This window comes from Callionymus lyra, chromosome 9, assembly GCF_982586985.1.
Source record: "Callionymus lyra chromosome 9, fCalLyr1.hap1.1, whole genome shotgun sequence".
NCBI lineage: Eukaryota > Metazoa > Chordata > Actinopteri > Syngnathiformes > Callionymidae > Callionymus > Callionymus lyra.
Window position 1 is genome coordinate 16,408,117 of NC_141826.1, and position 21,641 is coordinate 16,429,757.

General features: G+C 38.1%; 1 protein-coding gene across 2 annotated transcripts in view; it reads left to right on the forward strand.

Moving 5' to 3' along the window:
• The first annotated feature begins 5,063 nt into the window (after positions 1-5,063).
• LOC148072036 (A disintegrin and metalloproteinase with thrombospondin motifs 2) overlaps positions 5,064-21,641 on the forward strand; it is a 115,358-nt gene continuing 98,780 nt past the window's right edge. For both annotated transcript variants that reach the window (XM_087799014.1, XM_087799016.1), the window contains exons 1-2: positions 5,064-5,301; positions 8,710-9,134. In XM_087799014.1, the coding sequence (XP_087655140.1) occupies positions 5,214-5,301; positions 8,710-9,134 (513 nt within the window). In that variant the 5' untranslated portion in view covers positions 5,064-5,213. The remainder of the gene's footprint in view (positions 5,302-8,709; positions 9,135-21,641) is intronic.

Below are 21,641 nucleotides of genomic sequence, written 5' to 3' on the forward strand. Positions count from 1 at the left end.
CTGGAGGAGGAGTGAAGCCATTATTACGTCATAATGGACTATGCTCTCGTAACCTCTCGTTCGCCCAGATTTCAGACGAACTACATAAAGTAATAAGTTTAAAACATGGTCATGATGAAGGACTTACTGCATCTTGGAGAGGAAGTCTAAGTTGACCTTGAGAGGTCGCAGACCAGACAAAACGACTCGACCTTAAGTTTTTAAAAAGGATATTTACTTGAACAGAAAATCCTTTATAAATCTGTGGTACTACACATTTACACAACGGCTATTTCCGCTTTTGTGTGATCATTTTCAAATCAATTTTTTTTTCCGACAAACGACAAAAACACTTTCAGCGGCCGTTCCGGGCCCTTGTGTAACTGACTTTGAGTCGAATACCTTTTGTCTCGGGCTCTCGCCTTCCCTTGTCACGAGTCTTGTGACGGCTCATCATGTAACCCCTCCAAGACTCCGCCAACACCTGTCCCGGGCCTCATAAAGCATGCTAATACATGCGGCCACATGGTGGCCCGTCGCGTGACCTTGAGCGAGGCGGCCCGGCGTGACTCTAGGTGGCATATGCTCGCTCTGTGGAGCGGCGGATCCTTGCCGCAGATTCCGATGGCAAGTGTTGAAGAATCGCACGGAACGCATTACCTGCTCAAATGGAGACGAAGTCAAACAGAGTTCATGACCTTTTTTAAAATATTGCTTTCTCCCCTCTTTTTTCTTTTAAATGGGCCTTAAGTTTTTTATTTTATGTACTAGAGGTCAGTGAATTTGCAACTTTTAGAATTGAGATCCTGTCTCTAGATACTGTCTTGTATCTACAAATACTTGAAGAGCTGAGCCAGAAGGCCATTGGTGTTTTGCTTGGACAAGTGGTTGTTGGACTCTATTCTATCATCGGTGTCTGTTTGTTCAAAACTCTCTTTTCATTGAAATACTGACATTAGATAATTATCTTAAGCCCCGCCCACTGAAAACACTTTGTTTTTCTGGAGGTTAAATCTTGTTTACCATGACCACGCCCACTCTGCTGTGATTGGACGAGAATCAAGGTTCTTCACCATACATAATCAATCCAGGAAGTCGCCACCTCTAAGGGACTCTTTATATAAACAAAGAGGGGCGTGATTACAGCTGGCTTGAGGCGGAGTGAAGCCATTATTTCGTCATACAGGACTTTGCTCTCGTAACCTTTTGTTCGCCCGGATTTCAGACGGAGGACAACTTTATGAAGTTCAAAACATGGTCATGTTGAGGAACTTACTGCATCTTGGAGAGGAATACTTGAACATTTGAAACATGTCAGGAGAGTTTGAAATATATGCAGATATACTTATATACCTAACTTTCTAATGCAGGAAGTCTGGACTCTATTTTATTAATGGGGATCTCAGATCAGATCTACTGACCAACCTAATAATAAAAAGAAAGAAAAGAAAAAGAAACATTCTGTTCCCATCTTAACAGACCTGAAGTTCTGCCAAAGCCTCGTAAATTTTCTACAACCAATACCAGAGGAAGAAAGAACACTACTCCATGTTTCTTACAGATGACGGAGCCTCGTTTACAAAATGTTCTTTCTTTGTTTTTCTTATAAAATTTATAACCGAAGATTTGTGATCTGTAAAGGAATATATTGTATAGAAGAAACGTTCTAATCTGCACGATTTTCCTTATGTCTATATATATATATATATAATTTGTTATCCATTTATTTTTATCATTATTTTTTAATTATACAATATTTTAAACACATTTTTAAATACCATACCATTAACTATGTATAGTTTAGTATTCTAAAAACTCAAATTATTTAAAAATTTTCAGATTCAATATTTTTAAATTTTGTTTTACTTTTCCTACTCCAACACTTCGACCTTATTAATTATAACTTAAATTTACATGAAAATTGAAGTTTAAAATTTGAACCAAATCAAATATCGAACCTATCAATATGATTACTACTAAAAAAACGTAAGTGTTAAGTAGTGTGTCGTGTTGGATTAGATGAAAACGTTTTTTTTCCCTTTTTCCTCTGTTTTATACATTTTAATGAATCTACTGTCACTAATATAAGAGTCTTTACTTCTCATCATCTGTTGGCAACAGAAGACGTTGACTGAAGAACCACCTCACACACTTAACACACTTGACACACTAAACACACACACACACAAATCAAAATGTTTGCATGCGAGTCCAAACGTCTTGGACGAAGGTTTCTCTGTTGTCTTTCTCTTCGCTGCTTCTTCCAAGTACACTTTTCAAGGTGCAGGGCTTGGTATCTCCATGGAAACAGTGGAGGGACCAGGAGGGAGGGAGGAGATGGTGGGCGGGGGGGGAGATGGAGGGATGGAGGGATGGAGGGATGGAGGGGTGGGGATGGAGAGGTGAGGATGGTGGGTGGAGAACACAATCCTCTACTTGTGACATTTTAGAGAGGGACATGGGTGTGGTCGTAATGGAGGCACGTGTGCGTCTCAGACGTGTGTGTGTGTGTGTGTGTGTGTGTGTGTGTGTGTGTGTGTGCGCGTCCGGACCAGTTGTGAGTCTGGGGAACTTGCTGTCCTCCTGTGATCTCGATGAAAGATGAACTCTCATCGTCCGACACACACACACTCCCTCAGTGGTGGGTCTGTACCTGCGATTGCATAACAGAAACCCCCCCCCAGGTAGAGCCTGTGTGTGTGTGCGTGTTCGTGTGTGTGTGCGTGTTCGTGTGTGTGTGTGCGTCCATGCGTGTCTGGCTCATGTCTGTCTGTCTCGTTAAAATATCCAGATTCACCCCGACTGACCTCGAAATTCAATGTTTTGCAAAAGAAAAATATTCATTTCCTTTAAGGGGAAACGACACGAAAGTGAAACGCATAATGATTGAATTTTCGACGTGTTGTGAACTAGCGTGTGCAGATTAGCAGCAATGATAATAATGAAAATACATTTTATTTCTAAAAACTGGTGTCCAGGAAATATCAGAGGAGGACTGCAAACACAGAGCAGTCTTTATTAACAACAAACGGGTTGACAGCTGTCGCTGGATTCTTTGATTAATTGGTAAAAAAAAAAGCTAATGCTAACTGATATTAAAGCTTTGTTTGCTGCAGTGCATTATGGGAATTGTCACCAGTCGACATGAAAGACGTAATCTTTTTTTTTTTTAATTGATGAATGTTTGCAATTAGAGTTAGAAAGAGTACAAAACAAAAAAATAAATTTAAATAACCTAAATCTCGAAGTATATTTTTTAGTAAAATCAAAGTTTGCAGAAGAAAAAGACGACCAATGAGGTTCAGGGATGTCGAGGACAGGTGAGACGAGGGTGAAGGTAATCAAGGCTAGAAGAAGAAGAAATGATGTTGTCCTCCATTTATCATTGGATTCTGCCCGCAGGCCTCAAGCAATAATTAAAATCATTTCTTTAAGGGATTAACTCTGCCGTCCATAGTTTTCTTTAAGAGATAAAATGATTACTATTATTATTTTTTACAAACCAATAGCAGCAGATTTGATTTAATTAACTGAAATCAATGTGTGTATCGTCACGTCAATAAAAATATATATTTTTTTCAATAAATAATGAAGTAAATAACCAACGCATTATTGCTTTTGCATTATTCACAATAACAGTCTGTCTTTATTGGTAAATAATAAGATCACTAGGAAACAAACATCTGTCAATAATACAATGGGAACAAATATTACAAGGCAGAACTAACATAATATCGGTAGTATGTTTTATTTAATTTATTTAAAGATGTTTCTATTAAAATACTATACATTTTTTAAGTATGACAGATTGACATGTATTTTAACAGATAATGACATTATGATAAAAATATTTAAATTGAACATTCAAATTGTACTTACATCAGTAGTACCTTTTATGTAATAACAAGTAAAGAATGTTTCCTTTAAAATACTATACATTTTCAAGTATCACAGATCAACGTGTATTATATAGTTTTAAAGACATTAAAATTAATTTAACATTTAAAAATGTACATGTAATAATTACAGCTTTTAAAAATATTTAAATTTAACATTTAAATTGTATTATATCAGTAGTACCTTTTATTTAATAACAAGTAAATAATTTCCCCTTAAAATACTATATATTTTCTCTTAACACATCCATGTGTATTAAATGTTTTTAAGACATTGAAATTCAATTTAACATTTAAACATTGACGTGTATTCTAACAAATAATTACTGGTTTTGAAAACATTTTAAATTATTTAAATATAACTCTTATTGTAAATAGTTATATCAGCAGTACCTTTTGTGTAATGACAAGCTAAAATGTAAGCATCAAAATACTATATATTTTCAAAAATCACAGATTTTAGTATTCAATCAATTAATTACAGCTTTTTAAAATTATTTTCAAAGTAATATTTAAATTGTTGTAGTATCAGTAGTAGGTTTTATTATTATAAACAATTCAATATTCAAGTGTGTGTTCTAACCTACAATAACTGCTTTTTTAAAAACATTTTAATATATTTTTCACGTTTATTTTTAATCCAGTTGTTAAATCATGTTGTGTTTTTTTAATTTGACTGTAAATATTTATATATTTTAAAATATATATCAACATACTTTGAACTTGTGTACCGTTTATTACTGGAGTGCTGGCCAAACACAGTGTTTACTTTAAGTGGCCAAGTGGGGTAAATGGAGTGTCAAATGAGGGCGATGCAGGTTTGGACTAGCAAAGACTCTTTTTTTTTTTCGGCGGTGCGCAAATTGGCCCCTCGGGGGGTCCTGCGAGACGAAAGGGGGGTGGTGGTGGTGGTGCACTTCCGCGGGCGCGCCAGGTGGGGCGCTGTTGCTCACCTTTAACGCCCGGGTTCGGACGGACTGTTGAAAGTTTGCGAGAAGATCCAGATTTTTGGAACCAGAAGTTGGGCGAGAGACTGAAGAAGAACAAGAAGTGTGGGGTGGAGGAGAGAAGGATGAGAGGTTGGGAGGGGGGGGGTGGACTTCTGATGTGGAGAGAAGAGGAGTGGGAGAGAGAGAGAGAGAGGGAGGGAGAGAGAGAGAGAGAGAAAGAGAGAGAGAGAGGGGGGAGGAGAGCTCCGTGTCTCCCCGTGCACTTGGCAGTCTAGTTGCGGGCTGCTGAGCTGTTGCTACCGTGGCGTGGCTGGTCGCGCCGGGCGGGGAACTTCACCACACTGGAGCCCGGAGTTCCACTCTCTCACCTGCGCAGTTCGGAGCTGCCATGGGTCTCTCGCCCGGATTTACTGTCCTGATCATCCTGCCGGCCTTTCTGCTGCACACCAGCGGCCTTTACATCGCCAGTAGCGTTGGTGGGTAAAAAAAAAAACTCTCTCTCTCTCCGCTTCTTTTAAACGTGTTTATGTTGTGATCCAGAGAAGTCTCCGCCTCTCCTCAGGCGAGAGGTAAACCCGGCTCTACTTTTTGCTCCTTTAAAAAAAAGAAGAAACAATTGCTTTTTTGGGAACTTCTGCGCTTCTCCCAGGGTGTCCCTTTAAAGAGGGGGTCCGTGTCGCGCGTCTAGGTGATGGTGCACAGAAAGTCTCTTATCTTGTCGCATCTATCGATCTGTCACTGGAGGCTCGGATGTCAGATCATTGATCGGGACTATTATCAAATCATTCGAGTGGAAGGGTTTGTTTTTGTTAGTTGATAACTTAAAAATAAAGTGTAGGATTCCAGTGTGACCCGGTTGGGTTTTTATTTTTATTATTATCTCTAGATCAAGATCTGACTCCTTCCACTGTCAGACTTATTTCGTGATCGCATGGACACACAGGGAGGAAGAGGCAGGAGATGCTTCTAGTAAATATATAGAGTCCAGATCTGACGCCCGGGAGAAGGTGCACAGAAGGTGCTGCTGCTGAGGCGAGCACGCACCGGGTCGCCTCTGGGTTCATCATGGGTGGGGCGCTACCTTTTCTTTACGTGTGGATCCCGTTTGCACACAATCCGTCTTTTCTCCTCGTTTGAATTCACCTGGAGCCACACAACACGTTCAAAACAATTACAAATATAACTGTTATTTCAGTGTGCATTTTCAGCAATCTATAGACCAGCTCCAGCATCCAAATATCTTTTTAATTCTGCATTTATTTAGTTATATTTTGTTAACTCGTATGCAAACCCAACTCTCTCTCTGACTCTCTCCCATGTTTCAAATGTTAAAGTCATCCTCTCCAAGATGCATTAAGTCCCTCATCATGACCATGTTTTGAACTTAGTACTTTATAAAGTTCTCCCCGAAAATCTGGGCGAATGAGAGGTTACGAGAGCGGAGTCCATTATGACATGACCATGGCTTCGCTCCTCCTCCAGCGCAGCTGTAAACACGCCCGCTTTGTTTATACAACAAAACCGTTGGAGGTGGAGACTTGTGGGATTAATGAGGTGCAATAACAAACCTTGGTGTTTGACCAATCACAGCAGAGTGGGTGGGGTTATGGTAAACAAGATTTCATCTCCAGCAAAACAAAGTGTTTTCAGTGGGCGGGGCTTAAGATCATTTTCTAATGTCAATATTTCAATGAAAAGAGAGTTTTGTAAAACACATACTGATGATACAATAGAGTCCAACATCACTTTAAGACACACTTAAATCAACACATTAGTTGACTTTTAAACTTTACAAATGCGACGCAGAGAAACCACATAAAAATGGGAAAAGGGAACAAGGACCACAAAAATAGACGATAACGAACAAAAGTCCCATTAATATTTCCATTGTCTATAATCATTTAAAAAAAAAGATTTAAATCACAGGTATGCAGACTGACAAGTGGTAGATTGAAGTTCTTAATACTGACCTGTTATTTATTTACCTTAAAAGATTAAGATAAGATAAGGTACACAGCTTTTCTATTTTCTATAAACAATTACACACAGACTTCCACAGCTGATGAAGTGAAAGGAATTTGATGACTGCTAAAAAAAAAGAAGTTGTCCCCATCGTGTGAATAAGTTTGACCCCCCCTGCTTTATTAAATATGTTAAACTGTTATTGGTCCCTTAAGATAAGATAATGTTTCCTTTATTAATCCCACTCAGGGAAATCCCAGGGTTACAGAAGCAACAAGGGAACACGATAAAAGAGAATTACAATATGGTGTGTTTTCTTGATTTACCTGAATTATATAAATTAGGAGATGGGTTGGTGTAACCTTTGACCTCTGAGTAATGAGTTTTTGTTCTTCTGACTCTGCTGGCGAGAATCAGGCGATATGATACGTAACGCGATACAGGTGAAACAACAATACGATATATTGTGATACTGTAGTAATGAGGATATATATGTGCTGCTGGAGTCACTAGTATCGACTGTATCCTCTCGTCCTCAGTCATCGCCGGAATTTCATTGTTCCTTTAGCAGTCTCGCAATGAAAAAGACACACTTATAAATAATACATAAATAAAACTTCAGAATTTAAAAAAGGTATCAATAATATTTAAAGTTGGTTCTGTTCAGTCTACACGTTTTACTTTGTTCAATATCTGTTTTACCCACAGGCCTTGACTTAACACATGTGATGTACAATATACAACTAGAAATAATAATCCATATAATGTAAACATGTTAAATCTGGCCGTTGATCAGTAAAAAAAAGTTACATTGGCCACAAATACAACATTGGAATCAAATCGTCGTACCTTAAAAAATGTCTTTTGGTTCTCATGGGTCACAATGACAAAGACGGTGAAGTCATCGAGTCGCCACAGCCTCGCCTTTTTCTTGCGGCAACACTTGGTTTTTCAACCCATTTTCTCCTATTTTAGACTTTTTAAATGACATGTTGAAAAGGAAACCTATTGTGTCCCGGAATGTCCCAAAAGAGTTTAAAAAGTCGACGTAATTGGAACCATAGGTCAATTTTATGTGGCCTGAAAACACTTTAAATAATCTGCTCAAATTCATTTATAACGTGTGGAAACTACAAATATGAACAATTTGTAAAGAAAAAAATGCTTGTTTTTATATTAGCCAAATAATTACAAGGGGGTTTAATGATATTTAAAATTGTTTCTTGTTATAAAGTTTTTGCCCGTAAATTGGACTACATTTTTTCGCCACACTTGATTGACAGAAGAGCTTTTTAAAGCCTGATGACGGTTATGTTAGCCGCTTATGCTAACGTTTCACTAGTACATTTTTATGCATTTCATTAAGATACTAGGGGCGTGTATTGACAAGATACGTATTACGATACACAGGCAAAAATACGATACATTGTGATACTCTAGGGACAAGGATATATTTGTAGTATTGTCAAGTACTTGACTCTGGTGTTGCAGAATTTACAGACCACATGACGAAGTCGTAAATGCTTTCATTTGTTTTAAAACCAAAATATGAACAAACATACGCTTTAAAAGCCGCTGGAGTCGACTGTATCCTCTCGTCCTCAGTCCCCAGTTTGATTGACAGAAGTGCATGATGAAGCCCGATGACAGTAATGAAGTAGCTTCCTGTTCCCAGATGACGTTTTAAGCTTCCGCCGGTTGCAAAGATTCATGTGTACGTGTATCTAAAGGTCAGACGCCTCACGGTCGGCGTCTCTTAGTTACCGTCTTCAAGTCGAAGGTTAAGTGATGCGAGTGTATCTCTGGTCAATGATAAGCATGATTTTTGTGCTTCTTTTGTCTCCTCTGCTGAGAACATGTATCGTCAAACATGTGGATTGTGTGGCGAGTAAATGTTAATTCTCGCCTCTGCCGTCCCCCAGACTCCCTGCAGCACGTCCTGGGGGAGTATGGACTGGTGAGGCCCGTGAGTGTGGACGCGGAGGGTCGCTTCCTGTCGCACGCCGTCTCCGCGGGACGCGTGGCAGGGGGGGGACAGCCCCGTAGGCGCCAGAGGAGGGAGGTAGGCAACGACGAGTGGGAAGACCCCGACCACGGACCTAACGATCCCGACGAAGAACCCCGTCACGAGAGGCTTTACTACAACGTCACCGTCTTCGGCCGGGAGTTCCACCTACGTCTTCGCCACAACGCCAGGCTGGTGGCCCCCGGAGCCAAGATGGAGTGGCGCGACGACGGCGACGACAGCGTCCGGTTCTCGGAGTCCCTGCACGACGACTGTTTGTTCGTGGGGGACATCACGGACACGCCCGGAGCCACCGTAGCCATCAGCAACTGCGACGGCCTGGTGAGTCTTTTGCCCGTTTACCTGAAGAACGTGTAAAAAAAAAAAAGTAAAAGACGAGTTGGTTTAACCTTTGACCTCTGAGGTGTAAGGTTTTTGTTCTCCTATTCTGACTCTACTGCTTTCTTGGTCTTGTTTACATGTTTTTAGCATGTTAGCCGCTTATGCTAACGTTTCACCAGCACATTTTTCATGTGATTCATTAAGATACTAGTCTGGTGACATCATACGTATCATGATACAGGGGCAACAATATGATATATAGTGATACTGTAGTAACGAGGATATGTAGTATTGTAGAGTACTTGACTCTGGTGTTGCAGAATTTACAGACAACATGACTCTTGACGAAGTCGTAACTGCTTTCATTTGTTTTGAAACCAAACTATGTCCAAACATCAGCTTTAAAAGCTGCTGGAGTCCACTGTATCCTCTCATCCCCAGTTGCACACTTGCAGGATGTCATCGTTCCTTTAGCTGCAGAGTACGTAATGACTGCTGCCATCTAGCGGCAGAAAGTTGAACACGGTAAATATTTGAATCATAATTGTAAATAATTAAAAGAATAATAATTTCATTCTGAACACACTTAATTAATGTATAAACAATACAATATTAAGAAAAAAAAACAACACTTAAAAAAAAAAGAAATCAATAAAGTGCTGTAGAATAGCAATATAGTTTGGAAAAAAATATTAATTTATCAATGTTTTTTGCACCCCTGCCAGATATTGTTGATTATTATTTGGCTATTCACTGCCACTCACCGAAAAAGTACCATCTGCCACTGTCCACTGCCGAATACGACAGCAGCAATTGCCGGATCTGAAAGCTCACCAGACCAGCATGAACTTTAATCTTGTGAATCAATGGGACAACACTGAGTTCACCTGTCTGAGTCTACTTAACGGCGCCGCTTTCTCCGGCCTGTCATTTATCGACCTTTTGGCACATTTTCAGAAACAAATCACTGTCCAAGTGTCGCGGGGTGAAAGTATAGGAATGACTAAGAGGTGACGTCTGCACATTTGTTTGGCCAAAGACAACCTACAAACTACTTCACTGTGTTTTTTATTCTTTTTTTATTTTATTTAGGTTTTAAACCCTTCACTTCAATTCTAAAATTCCTCTAAAAACACGTAAAGAATCATTAGAAAACCCAGAGTCTGCTTCATCTCCTCTGACCTTAGACTTCAAAGTTAAGCCTTTAAAGGCAAAATAAAATGCATCCATCAGAAGATATTAATTTGTTATTATATGTTTAACGATTTATTCTGCTTTTGTCTGGGGAGGTTATGTAGGAATTATGTTGTCGGTGACAAACAAAACTATTGAGAAATAGATTTCAACCATGTGTAAAATGTTATGTTGTGCGTTGCAAATAATTTAAAATTGAGATATGTGATACAAATGGGCCTTAAATGTACTTGAGAAAGGAAAGAAATTACATGTATCTATGATAGGGGTGTGGAAAATATCGATACACATATATAACGTTTTTTTGGTATCGATTTTTAACAGCACTAACATTTTTCTTTTAATTTATTTTTAATTTTCGCAATTTTTTGGCTTAAAAATCATGTTTTTGATTTTTTTTCAAAGTTCTTTTTTGTTTTATAATTCAATTAAGTTTGTGTCAAATAAAATAATAGTTTTTTGCCTGAGGTTTAATTGCAAAACAAAAATTAACAGTCGATGGATCCTCTGCAATGGATGACTGAGGACGAGAGGATACAGTCGCCTCCAGGAGCTTTTGAAAGCTGATGTTTGGACATATTTTGGTTTCAAAACAAATGAAAGCAGTTACGACTTCATCAAGAGTCATGTGGTCTGTAAATTCTGCAACACCAGAGTCAAGTACTCGACAATACTACACTGGGATGATTTGTAGTATCCTGTTCTGTGTTTTTATATTAGTTTTATCTCATTTATTTGTTGTTTTATTTGTTTCCATTTAAAGGTTAAATCCCAATATTTCTAATTCTGATTTCTCTAACGGTTGAAGAGAAATATCACGTAAGGAAAATATAATAAGCTCATACGCCACGACGTCCCAGCATGCATTGCTGGAATAAAAATCTTAATTTCTTTATTGTCTTGGGACGTAGTGTTGAGGTGTATTACTTTAGTGGTAGTTTGGTATTTGTGGGACATTGGGTACTTGTATTAATCTGGACGAATAAGCAGAAATAACATTATACAATACAAATATATCCTTGTTACTACAGTATCACAATATATCGTATAGTTGCGCCTGTATCATTTGTACACACGAGTGAAGGATGATGCAGAGAAGAATAGAAGGGGAAACTGAAGGGAAGTGTTCACTCTGGATGTGTTTGTGGTTAAGGACACGGGGGACTGTGTTCGCAGCTGAGAGCCGGCAGTCAGCCAGGGCTACATGCTACTGACGCGTCCCTTCAGCGTGACACCAGCCGGTGGCCACTGCTCTGGCCTGTCACTCCGCGGCTTCCCGGGCATTTTTTAAGGGGAACATCAGCGTCAGAGCGTTGTTTGTGGCTGTCGGTTCATCGCTTCGGTCCGGAAAGAAACGCTGAAATAACACCGTAACACTTGTGATGCGTTTGATCCTCTTTTTTGTTTTGTAAACAGTGACACACGGCAGCAACGTTTAAACAATACCTAGGATATTACTCTTCTGTTAGAACCCCGGTAGCGCCTTCGGAATCATCTTGTTACTGCTGTATTTGTGTCTCATCCTGCCAAGAGCCTTGTTGGCCGCCAGTCAAGGTGTGTAACGGAGAATAAAGACAGGACGGGAGGAGAAGCTCAGAGCAAAGGAAAGAAGGAATAGAGTGGAGCAGAGAGGATCACTCATACTTGTGGTTTTGTGTTGATTGTGTGGCTGCAATCATGACATAATACGACTTTTATTCATCCTTCGTTTCATTAAGTTATCACAGCAGTTCACGGACCTATATATTATTATACATTAACGTTATATTTATTCACAGGACACATGTTAAAAAGAAAAAAGAAACAAGTATAAAAAATGAATAAAACTCATAAATATAAGATAATGACAATAAAAATAAAATAACATTAAATAGAGAAGTTTCATTAAAAAACGATTAAATAACCTTACATGCAATGGCAGTGGAATCTCTCCTTCCTGCTATGCAGATGAATAAAGATTCTGGCGACTGTTTTGTATTGAAAGGCTGTTAAAAAAAATAAATAAAATCTATTGAAAAACGGAGAAGCTAAAGAGAGTTGCTCTGCCTGTTTTTTAGCAAAAAATAATTGAAAGGAAAAATTGTAATGTTGACACTAAGTCGAAGAACTAGGGTTCTTACTATTCAAAAATGTTCAACTAGATACCGATACTCGATACTAGGAAAATATTCTATACTCGAGTCGGTAACATTTTCGATAACGCAAGAATAAAAAATTGAATTTGAAAGCGAAATTTGTATTAACAAGAAAAATATAAAAACAACATGTTACAACTTTTAACATTAAATAAAAAGTTTCTGGTCTGAGGTAGAGAGAAGAAAAAAAAATATATATATATATATATACATATATGTGTATGTATATATATATATATAAGCATTGATAGTTTACAACAATAGTATGGTATCCGGATACAACATTTTATCACGATACTTTGAGTTTCAATATGGTTAAGGTTTCAACATGCACTTGTATGTCTTCTAAGTGCTCCGTCCAGAGGTATCAAAATAACATGACTTGACAAAACACCTTTCAATCACTATAAGAAATAAACCGATCGAGTCTGTTGTTATAAAAAGTTTTTGTTTTTGTTATAAAAAGTTGTTTTATATCAACTCCTTGGCAACAGCGTCAGTGTCTTGAGTGCTTTTCTAATGACGGAAATGAAACGCTACGGTGGAATGAAGAGCTCATTCTGTGGCACACTAGGTTGTATTTTACTGATACTTTCCTAATATTTTTGTTTTTCTTCTCACAGTAATAACAAGAAGGTTGTTTCTGATTCTCTTGAAGTGTTGAAGCGAAAGGCTAGTCAAGCTAACGCCGGCATGTCAGTTGATGAAACAAAGAATGTTTCACAATTAAAAACACTTTTAATTCAATTTTGAATATTATAACAACTTTTTTGAATACATACAAACTCCCACTTAATAATGCTTTATTGCGTTACTTGCATTCATTTACTTAATTTACATAATTATTTAATAAGGAAGTGTTTGGGATGATTTGTAGTATCCTGTTCTGTGTTTTTATATTAGTTTTATCTAATTTATTTGTATTTAAGTTTTATTTGTTTCCATTTAAAGGTTAAATCCCAATATTTCTAATTCTGATTTTTCTAACGTTTGAAGAGAAATATCACGTAAGGAAAATATAATAAGCTCATACGCCACTACATCCCAGCATGCATCGCTGGAATAAAAATCTTAATTTCTTTATTGTTTTGGGACGTAGTGTTGAGGTGTATTACTTTAGTGGTAGTTTGGTATTTGTGGGACATTGGGTACTAGTTTTAATCGGGATAAATAATCAGAAATAACATTATACAATAATTTAAAACACAATTATTGGACGATATTTTATCTGTATTATCTGATATCTCTAATATTATCTGTTATTGTATGTTCCACAGGTGAAAAACATGTTTATTGTTGTGATAGATTATTTAGACAGTTGGCTGCGATTGACTTGTAAGAGTTTTTAAAGCAATAAGTAAAAATAAGTCCAGGAAAAAATATGCTAACTCTAAAAGTCAAAAGAATGTGCGGTGGTCTGATTCTTAGATGGTTAAGAAACCTCACATCAAATGTTATTATAAATATAGAATTGATTTTATAGTAAAGCTGGAACAAATAGTTGAAATAAAATGAGACTAAAAATGGCCCAAATTTAAAGTAAAACCACAAGAAAATCCATAAAAAATGACACAACAAAATATAAAATCACAATAAAACGATTGGTTTCCTTGACGAAAGTGTGACGCTCTGGCTCCAGCGAGCACCTCTCTCCGGCCCGACACCACGTATTTGTCCAGATAATGCCTTCAGCGATGTGGGTCGGCCTCCCCGAATGTGGGTGAGGTCAGTGTGTCTCACGAGGAATGTGGCGCTCCAGCCTCCTCTCTCTGTCCAGTGGCGACAATGTGGTGTGAAATCGAAGCGGGTTTATCATAATCGCCGAGGAACAATTCCATCATTGTCTGCTGTCGACTCCGTTAAGTGTACAGACTGTACTCATGCTGTCCGAGAACAACCGTTGGGTTTCTGCCAGTACTTTTCCAAGACCACGGCGGCCCGTCGGACTCTCGCCTGCTGGGTCTCGGTATCAGGACTTCGTAACGTGCGGTAGAATAAAAACGAGTTTGTTAAAAAAAAAACAATGATTGACGCTGAATATGTTTTACTCAGAAGTCGATAATAAAACCTCACACCTGATGTTTACAAGTGGAAGTTTCCAAGTGTTGTTTCCTGGGGTTCACAACAAACAAGCCTCCATGTTCCCCCTTGTGTTCGTCAACGTTTATTTTGATCGTAAGTTTCCTCCCAGCGTCAAAGATGTCTGTCTCCCCTTTTCCCTTTAGTGCCCCTAAGACTTATTTTTTATTTACCAACTTTTCTAATTCGCCACGGTAAATACATTCTGAGTTAGTTAGCGTAAATGCTAACGTTAAAGCTAAGTTGCTATGGTCCCTCTTTTTGTCGGATATTTTGCCTTATCTGGATTCAAGCAAATAGCAAAAAAAAAACAGATTTTATCCTCATTATTTAATATTTACTTTGTGTTGTCTGGATTCTGTTTGGCCAATCCAAACGTCCAAAGACGAACAACAAGATGGAGGTTAGAAGCTAGTCGCGCTAATGCTAGCGTGTCAGCTGACAAAACATATTTCACATGTAAAAACTTTTTTTTAATTCATTTTTGAATATTATTTCAAATATGTTATTATTTACAAACTCCCACTTAATGATGCTTTATTGAGATACTTGTCCATAAAAACAAAAAACTTGTCTTGTTTATCTTGCATTAATTTATTTTATATTTTATATAATTATTTAATTTTTTATTGTTGCTAATCTACTCTTGATAAACCTATTCATACATTTAATAATATTTCCCCTAAAGAATTAAGTCGTTGGGATGGTTTGTCTAATCCTGTTCTGTATTTTTATATTAGTTTAACTTAATTTATTTGTATTTATTTATTTATTTTTTCATTTAAAAGGTTTAATCCCAATAGTTAAACTTTGTTATTTGACAGACTTCTCTTATTAGTAATGCATGAATCGATATTCATAATAAAAAAAATGGTTGTGTTTTAGATATACGTTTTATTTGTTAATACTAGATAGATAGATAGATACTTTATTCATCTCCTTAAAGAAATTCTAAGAATACTATGTCAATTAACGTGTATTTATTTATTTTTTATTTATTAATATTATAATTTATTTATTTAACTATTAAGGTATGAAAACAGATTTTTTTTTTCTCAATCAGATCTTCCTTTTCATGAAAATTAGTAAAAAAAAACCAAAACATTTAAATTAGTGACGTGGAGAAAGAGGCAGACGTAATAATCCGCTCGGACGTAGAATATTAAATTGACTAGCATTGTGTGGCGCTTACAGACGTGTTAATCTCGACAACACGGGCTTACTACGTTAATCCTTCTGCGATGTAGCAAAATAACAATACGTCGACAGGTTAAAACCACGCGTCACGATGTCGTATATCGGAGATTTATTTTGTCCGAACACCCGAGATAATGAGAAGCTTCGAAGCAGCCATTCGGCGACTGTGGGAACACAAGGTCACTCGGGGTCTCCGAAGCCATTGGCATGTGGACAACTCCACCTGGGCCGGGAAGTCGCCGAGTAAGCACTTTTAGCCTCCACGCTGGGTTCACTCCCAGCGTCCAGGTGGGAGAACACCTGGACGACGCATTCTTTGCAGCCGTCTTTTAAAGAAAAAAAAAACAACAACACACTCTCCAAACCCCCTCAAGTAAAGTGCACACAATTACCAGAGGTGTAATGAGACGGTTTCGCGCACGTGACGCCACCTACAGCCGAAGCGCGAAGTCAGACACATGGCAGAGCTCGACAGCTGTGAAAAAAAACAAAAAAAACAACAAGTTCTCATGACAAAAACCTCGCCATTGTCTCCGCCCCGTGCTTCGTTCTGTCGCTCTCTTTGTCTGATTCTTGGCCAGCAGCAGCAGCAGCAGCAGCAAGAAGCAGGAGAGCTCGACTAATGATGGTATTAAAACAGAGTCAGGAGAACGACAGAGGAAGTGAAAAGGAGAAAGAACCTCGCGGTTTTTCTTTTCCAAAGCTTTTTTTTTTTTCTGCACGACACCCACAGACTGAACCGGAGAAAAAAAAAAAAGACGCTCTTTAGTGAGGCGCCTGTTTTTAGCTGCAGCTCCACTTCTTAATGTGGATCAGACAACGAGGTTGAGGGTTAAATTGCCAGATGTCTGCGAAGTGAAAAAAAAAAAAAAGGATCTTGTTTCTGGAAAAAGAAAACAAATGATTAACACTTAGTTCTGTTGTTTTTTTTGCCTTATTATCTTGTGAGCAACTATTAAGCAGAGACAGAAATTAATCATTTAATTGCAAAGTATTGAACAAATAAATAGTTTATGTGAAGGAAGTTATTATCTGAGTTCATAAGGAGTCAGAAGAGATTAGAAGCCAACATTCATAATCATTATAATATCTTCAATATATGAGCCATTTTCCTGGAGTTTTATTGCAAGGAATATTCAGTTTATCACTGAATGTAAGTGGCAGGAGTTGTTGAGGAAAATGAGGCACCCGAAGAAGAGCCATTCACAAGTTTACAAGCTTGAGTTTATCTTTAAGATTGGCAGATTCTACTGTCATGTTCCAGGTAGCCTCCGTCTCTCATTTTAAAAGTCCCTGCCATTGTTTCCCATGCTGGGCCACAAGAGAAAATACACTTTCTATACGAAACAGTGAGCTCCCATGATGCCTTGCTACACACTGCTCTATTTAGTGACGGCTGATTGGCCGCTTCAATACTGATATTTAATTCTATGTCAATGTTGCCATGTTAAAATTGATCGACGGCGCTGGTTGGTTGGCTGGGCGGCAAAGCAGTAATGGAGCTGTTCAGGTCACCGTTACTTAGAGATGGCAACACGTATGCAATGTACATTTCCACGCTCAAAAAAAACTAAAATATATGTTGTCAATAGAAAAACAAGTTAAAAATGTATTGATTTTATTTGATGCGAAGGTTTTTCAGAACAAAACAAAAAAATGAATTTTTATTATTTACATTCTCTGTATTCTTTGTATCAATTACAATGTATCTTCAAATAATCATCTCAACAACTATCTTCTATTTTAGTTTAATTCTCCTCAATAAGATTTAATTTAAAAAAATCAAATTTATTTTCAAGTATAGACTGTTAATTATTATTCCTTGAAAAGAATACATTATACTTAATAATATTTTTATTCTTTAATGGTTTGCATTTTCTTTAGATATTTGTGAACCCATTTGTACGTTTGCAGTATAATCTTGATTAAAATAACATTTAATGACACTTTTTTTATGTTTTTAATCAAATATATTTTTGCCAAATAGAAAATAGTTAAACAATAAAATTAAAATTTTTGGGTAAAGATGGGTATATCTTTACATTGTTTATAATTGTATTATACCAAAGATGGAATATTCAGTTTACTTGAAATAATAACAATAGTTTGTATCAGAAAAAAAGGAAAAAACAATCTAGTATATACCGGGGGCGTGGAAGATTTTTCACATAAAAAAAAAGTCAAAAGAAAAGGGGGCGTTTTTAGTGTTTATGAATTAGCATCGACACTTTTATGGATGATGTTTCCTTTGATCTTGACATAAACCGTTTCAGACATATTTAAAATCTTTTATTTTAACAATTTAAATGTATTTTATCTCCTCAGGTTAAGTAACTGTGACAGAAGGTTGTGTTAAAATTGACTAAAGGGCCACAAATGGACACGCCTGGGTTAAACAAACAACACCTCTTTTTGCTATGGGGGTACACCCGGCAGGTCAAAAGGTTAGGACCCCCTTAGATACATTCCCCGCCGTGCCAGTCAAAGCGTAATCACGCGTGTCGCGGTCGACATACAAGGGCCAGACCAATAACCACGTTTTAAACTGCACGCGACACGGACTCCTGCCCCGGCCATGCCCCAGGAATGCGCATCGGTCATTACCTCCGCATTAGGAGTCAATAGACGAGGCCCCCCGAGCGCCGCCGGTTCATCCATCCATCCATCCATCCATCCCGGGCCGGGCCCCGACCGTTAAGTTGGTCAGGCGTGCCGGGGTCCAAACTGCCGTGTTATTCTACCCCGGGTCACGGGATAAGCAGCTCTCAACTGTAATCAGCTCAAATTGAAATGATGACATCAATTACAGCGCAGTGCACTGCTGTTATTGACCCGGGCCCTCGCCTGGACGAGGAAGGAGAGGAGGGGAAGATGAAGGAAGGGATACCGGCAGGAAGTGCTTGAAGGGGGGGGGGAGAGCCTGGCCGGGGCATGAATGGAGACAGACAGAGAAACGTATCTGATTGCAGGTTTCCACCCCGGAGTGTATATCCACTCAAACACGCAATTATTCAATCTGGAGCTATTATCAGACAGACGAGAGAAATAGAGCGAGAGTCGAGGAGGAGAGAACGCTACCAACGGCGCAAAAGAGTGCTTTTTACCAGAGCTGTGATTACCGTAGATCGCTCAGTGCACTTAACCACCCCCCACCCCTCCAACGCCGCCCTCCCTCCGCCGCCGCCGCCGCGCTCTGTCATTGACTGGCGGCTCGATTGTTTGAGTGGCAGTAATAACAGGGTTTACCTGAGAAAAATGGAGCCGGCGGAACCCCGATGATTACAGGGAAACACCTCTGTGATGTCAGCGCTGTTAGACGCTCGAGCCTGATGCGAAGAGATTGTCGAATAGGAGACGTTGTGCTGTGTCCACTGGACGCCTCGTTTCAGTCCAACGCTCCTAGAATTCCACTCTCATTAGGATATCAATTGAAAGGTTTTTACAAAAGCTGGAAGTATTGAACGGAACTTTATTCAAATATTAAGGTTCGTAAATCCAGCACAATAACCTTTAAGATCAACTTATTTGCTGACTTAAGTGTGTCTTAAGTTGACGTTGGACTCTATTGTATCATCAGTATGTGTTTGTTTGTAAAAAACTCTCTTTTTATTAAAATATCTAGAAAATGATCTTAAGCCACGCCTCACTGAAAAACACTTGACCATAACCACGCCCACTCTGCTGTGATTGGTCACGTATCCAGTTTTGTAATCGCGCATCATAAATCCCAGAAGTCTCCACTTCCAACGGTCTTGTTGTATAAACAAAGCGGAGGGGTGATTACAGCTGGCTGGAGGAGGGGTGAAACCATACTTACGTCATAATGGACTCCGCTCTTGTAACCTCTCGTTTGCCCAGATTTCAGACGGGGAGGACTTTATAAAGTGAAAACATGGCGTATTCTGGCCTTGACTTGTGATTGCGTCACTCTGTATTGTTTGAATTAATAAAACTTAAAGCCAAAAAAAAGGTCCAAAAATCAGCTTTAATAGCAGTCGGAGTCGACTGTATCCTCTCGTCCTCAGCCATCGCCGGGATCTTGCGGGATTTCTTAGTTCCTTTAGCTGAGGAGGACGTGAAGGATGGCTTGAAGTTTAAATTGCAGCAACAAAATGAACAAACGGTGTGAGTATTTGCAATACTCATTTTTTATATTTACTAGACAACTATATATACCTGGCACTCTTTTTACCAGTCTTCTCTTTTTATTTTTATAGACATAATCAGGCATAATATGTGTTACCAAAGACACTTACATTCATTTACAGAACATATACTTTTTTTTTATATCACTTAAACCTTAAACACTGCATAGGTCAAGATATCGATTATTATTATTATTATTATTAAAATTCGGCGTTGACATAACCTCATAACAACTCTTCCATGAAGTGACTATTGGTGCAATAAATGTAGGTTAAAGTGCAAAATCTAAATAATGTTTCGAACGATGGAGAAAAAAAGTGTGTCCAGCTCTTTGTTTCGTTCACTTCAAAGTAAAAAATGTATGATTCCCGAAATCCTCAGAAAGAAGAGCAGTGTCCAAATATTATCATTAGTTTGTGGTTACATAAAAAAAATCCAATATATGCTCTAAATCCAAAACTCTCCTGGGGCAGGATTTTGTTATCTTTTGGATGAAATCTGCCTCGATTTGCAGTCATCCAACATAACCCATGGACTTTCCAGTCGATGAATACAACATGCTCTTTTCTCTGAAGCCTCTGCACAAATTCAACGCTATTCATTTTTCCGCCTCGTTCTTAAAATAAATTGGTTCAGAGTCTGTCAGGCGGTCACATCTGGTTAGTATCTGCTAACTAGCCTGGGCAATGTTAGTTTATATTTATTTGTTTAACCTCCTATTAGGTTTTAAGACGATGTGACAATAACCACAGACTTTTATTTAGTCAGAAATGTATTTCTTTTGCACTCATCAATTATTGGTCCGGTTGAGTGATCTTACTTTTATCGCACAACAGAGACATACATCTCCAAACAAATACCTCAAACTTAATGGTAGATAGAAAACAATGGATCTGGCCTGCGAATTGGTTAACTCTGGCCTGCATAATGATCCAAGTGTAAGTATAAAAATCAGCTGCAATTGTCACATTAAAGAAACTGCTGTTCTGTGTCTACTCTATGGCACAAGAATAATTATATCGAGCTAGCAAAGTGTTTTTAACAGGGTTTAGCAAGTGGGTCAAATACGACTAAAGTAGTTTTTCAATTATTTTACCATGATTTTGGGCCTACTGGGAAAAACTTGTCTGACATTGCGTTGTGTTACAACTTGATTTGGTTATATCAACGTTAGGATGTAGCTGTTTTTAAAATAACCATCAAATGATCCTGAGAAGATTTTTATCCACAATTATTTAGTGTTCCAGGTATCAAGCGGACTTGGCCGGAATTAAGTAGTCTGTATTTTATGGTCTATGCACTATATTTTACAGTCTATGGTCTATAGTCTACAGTCTATATTTTACAGTCTATCGTCTATAGTCTACTGTCTATATTTTACAGTCTATGGTCTATAGTCTCCGATCTATATTTTACAGCCTTTGATCTATAGTCTACAGTCTATATTTTACAGTCTATGGTCTAAAGTCTACGGTCTAGATTTTAAAGTCTATGGTCTATAGTCTACGGGCTATATTTGACAGTCTATGGTCTACTGTCTATATTTGACAGTCTATGTTCTATAGTCTACAGACTATATTTTACAGTCTATGGTCTATAGTCTACGGGCTATAGTTGACAGTCTATAGTCTATAGTCTACGGGCTATAATTTACTGTCTATGGTCATCTATGGGCTATATTTTACAGTCTACGGTCTATATTCTTTGGTCTATATTTTACAGTCTATGGTCTATAGTTTACAGTCGTATATAGTCT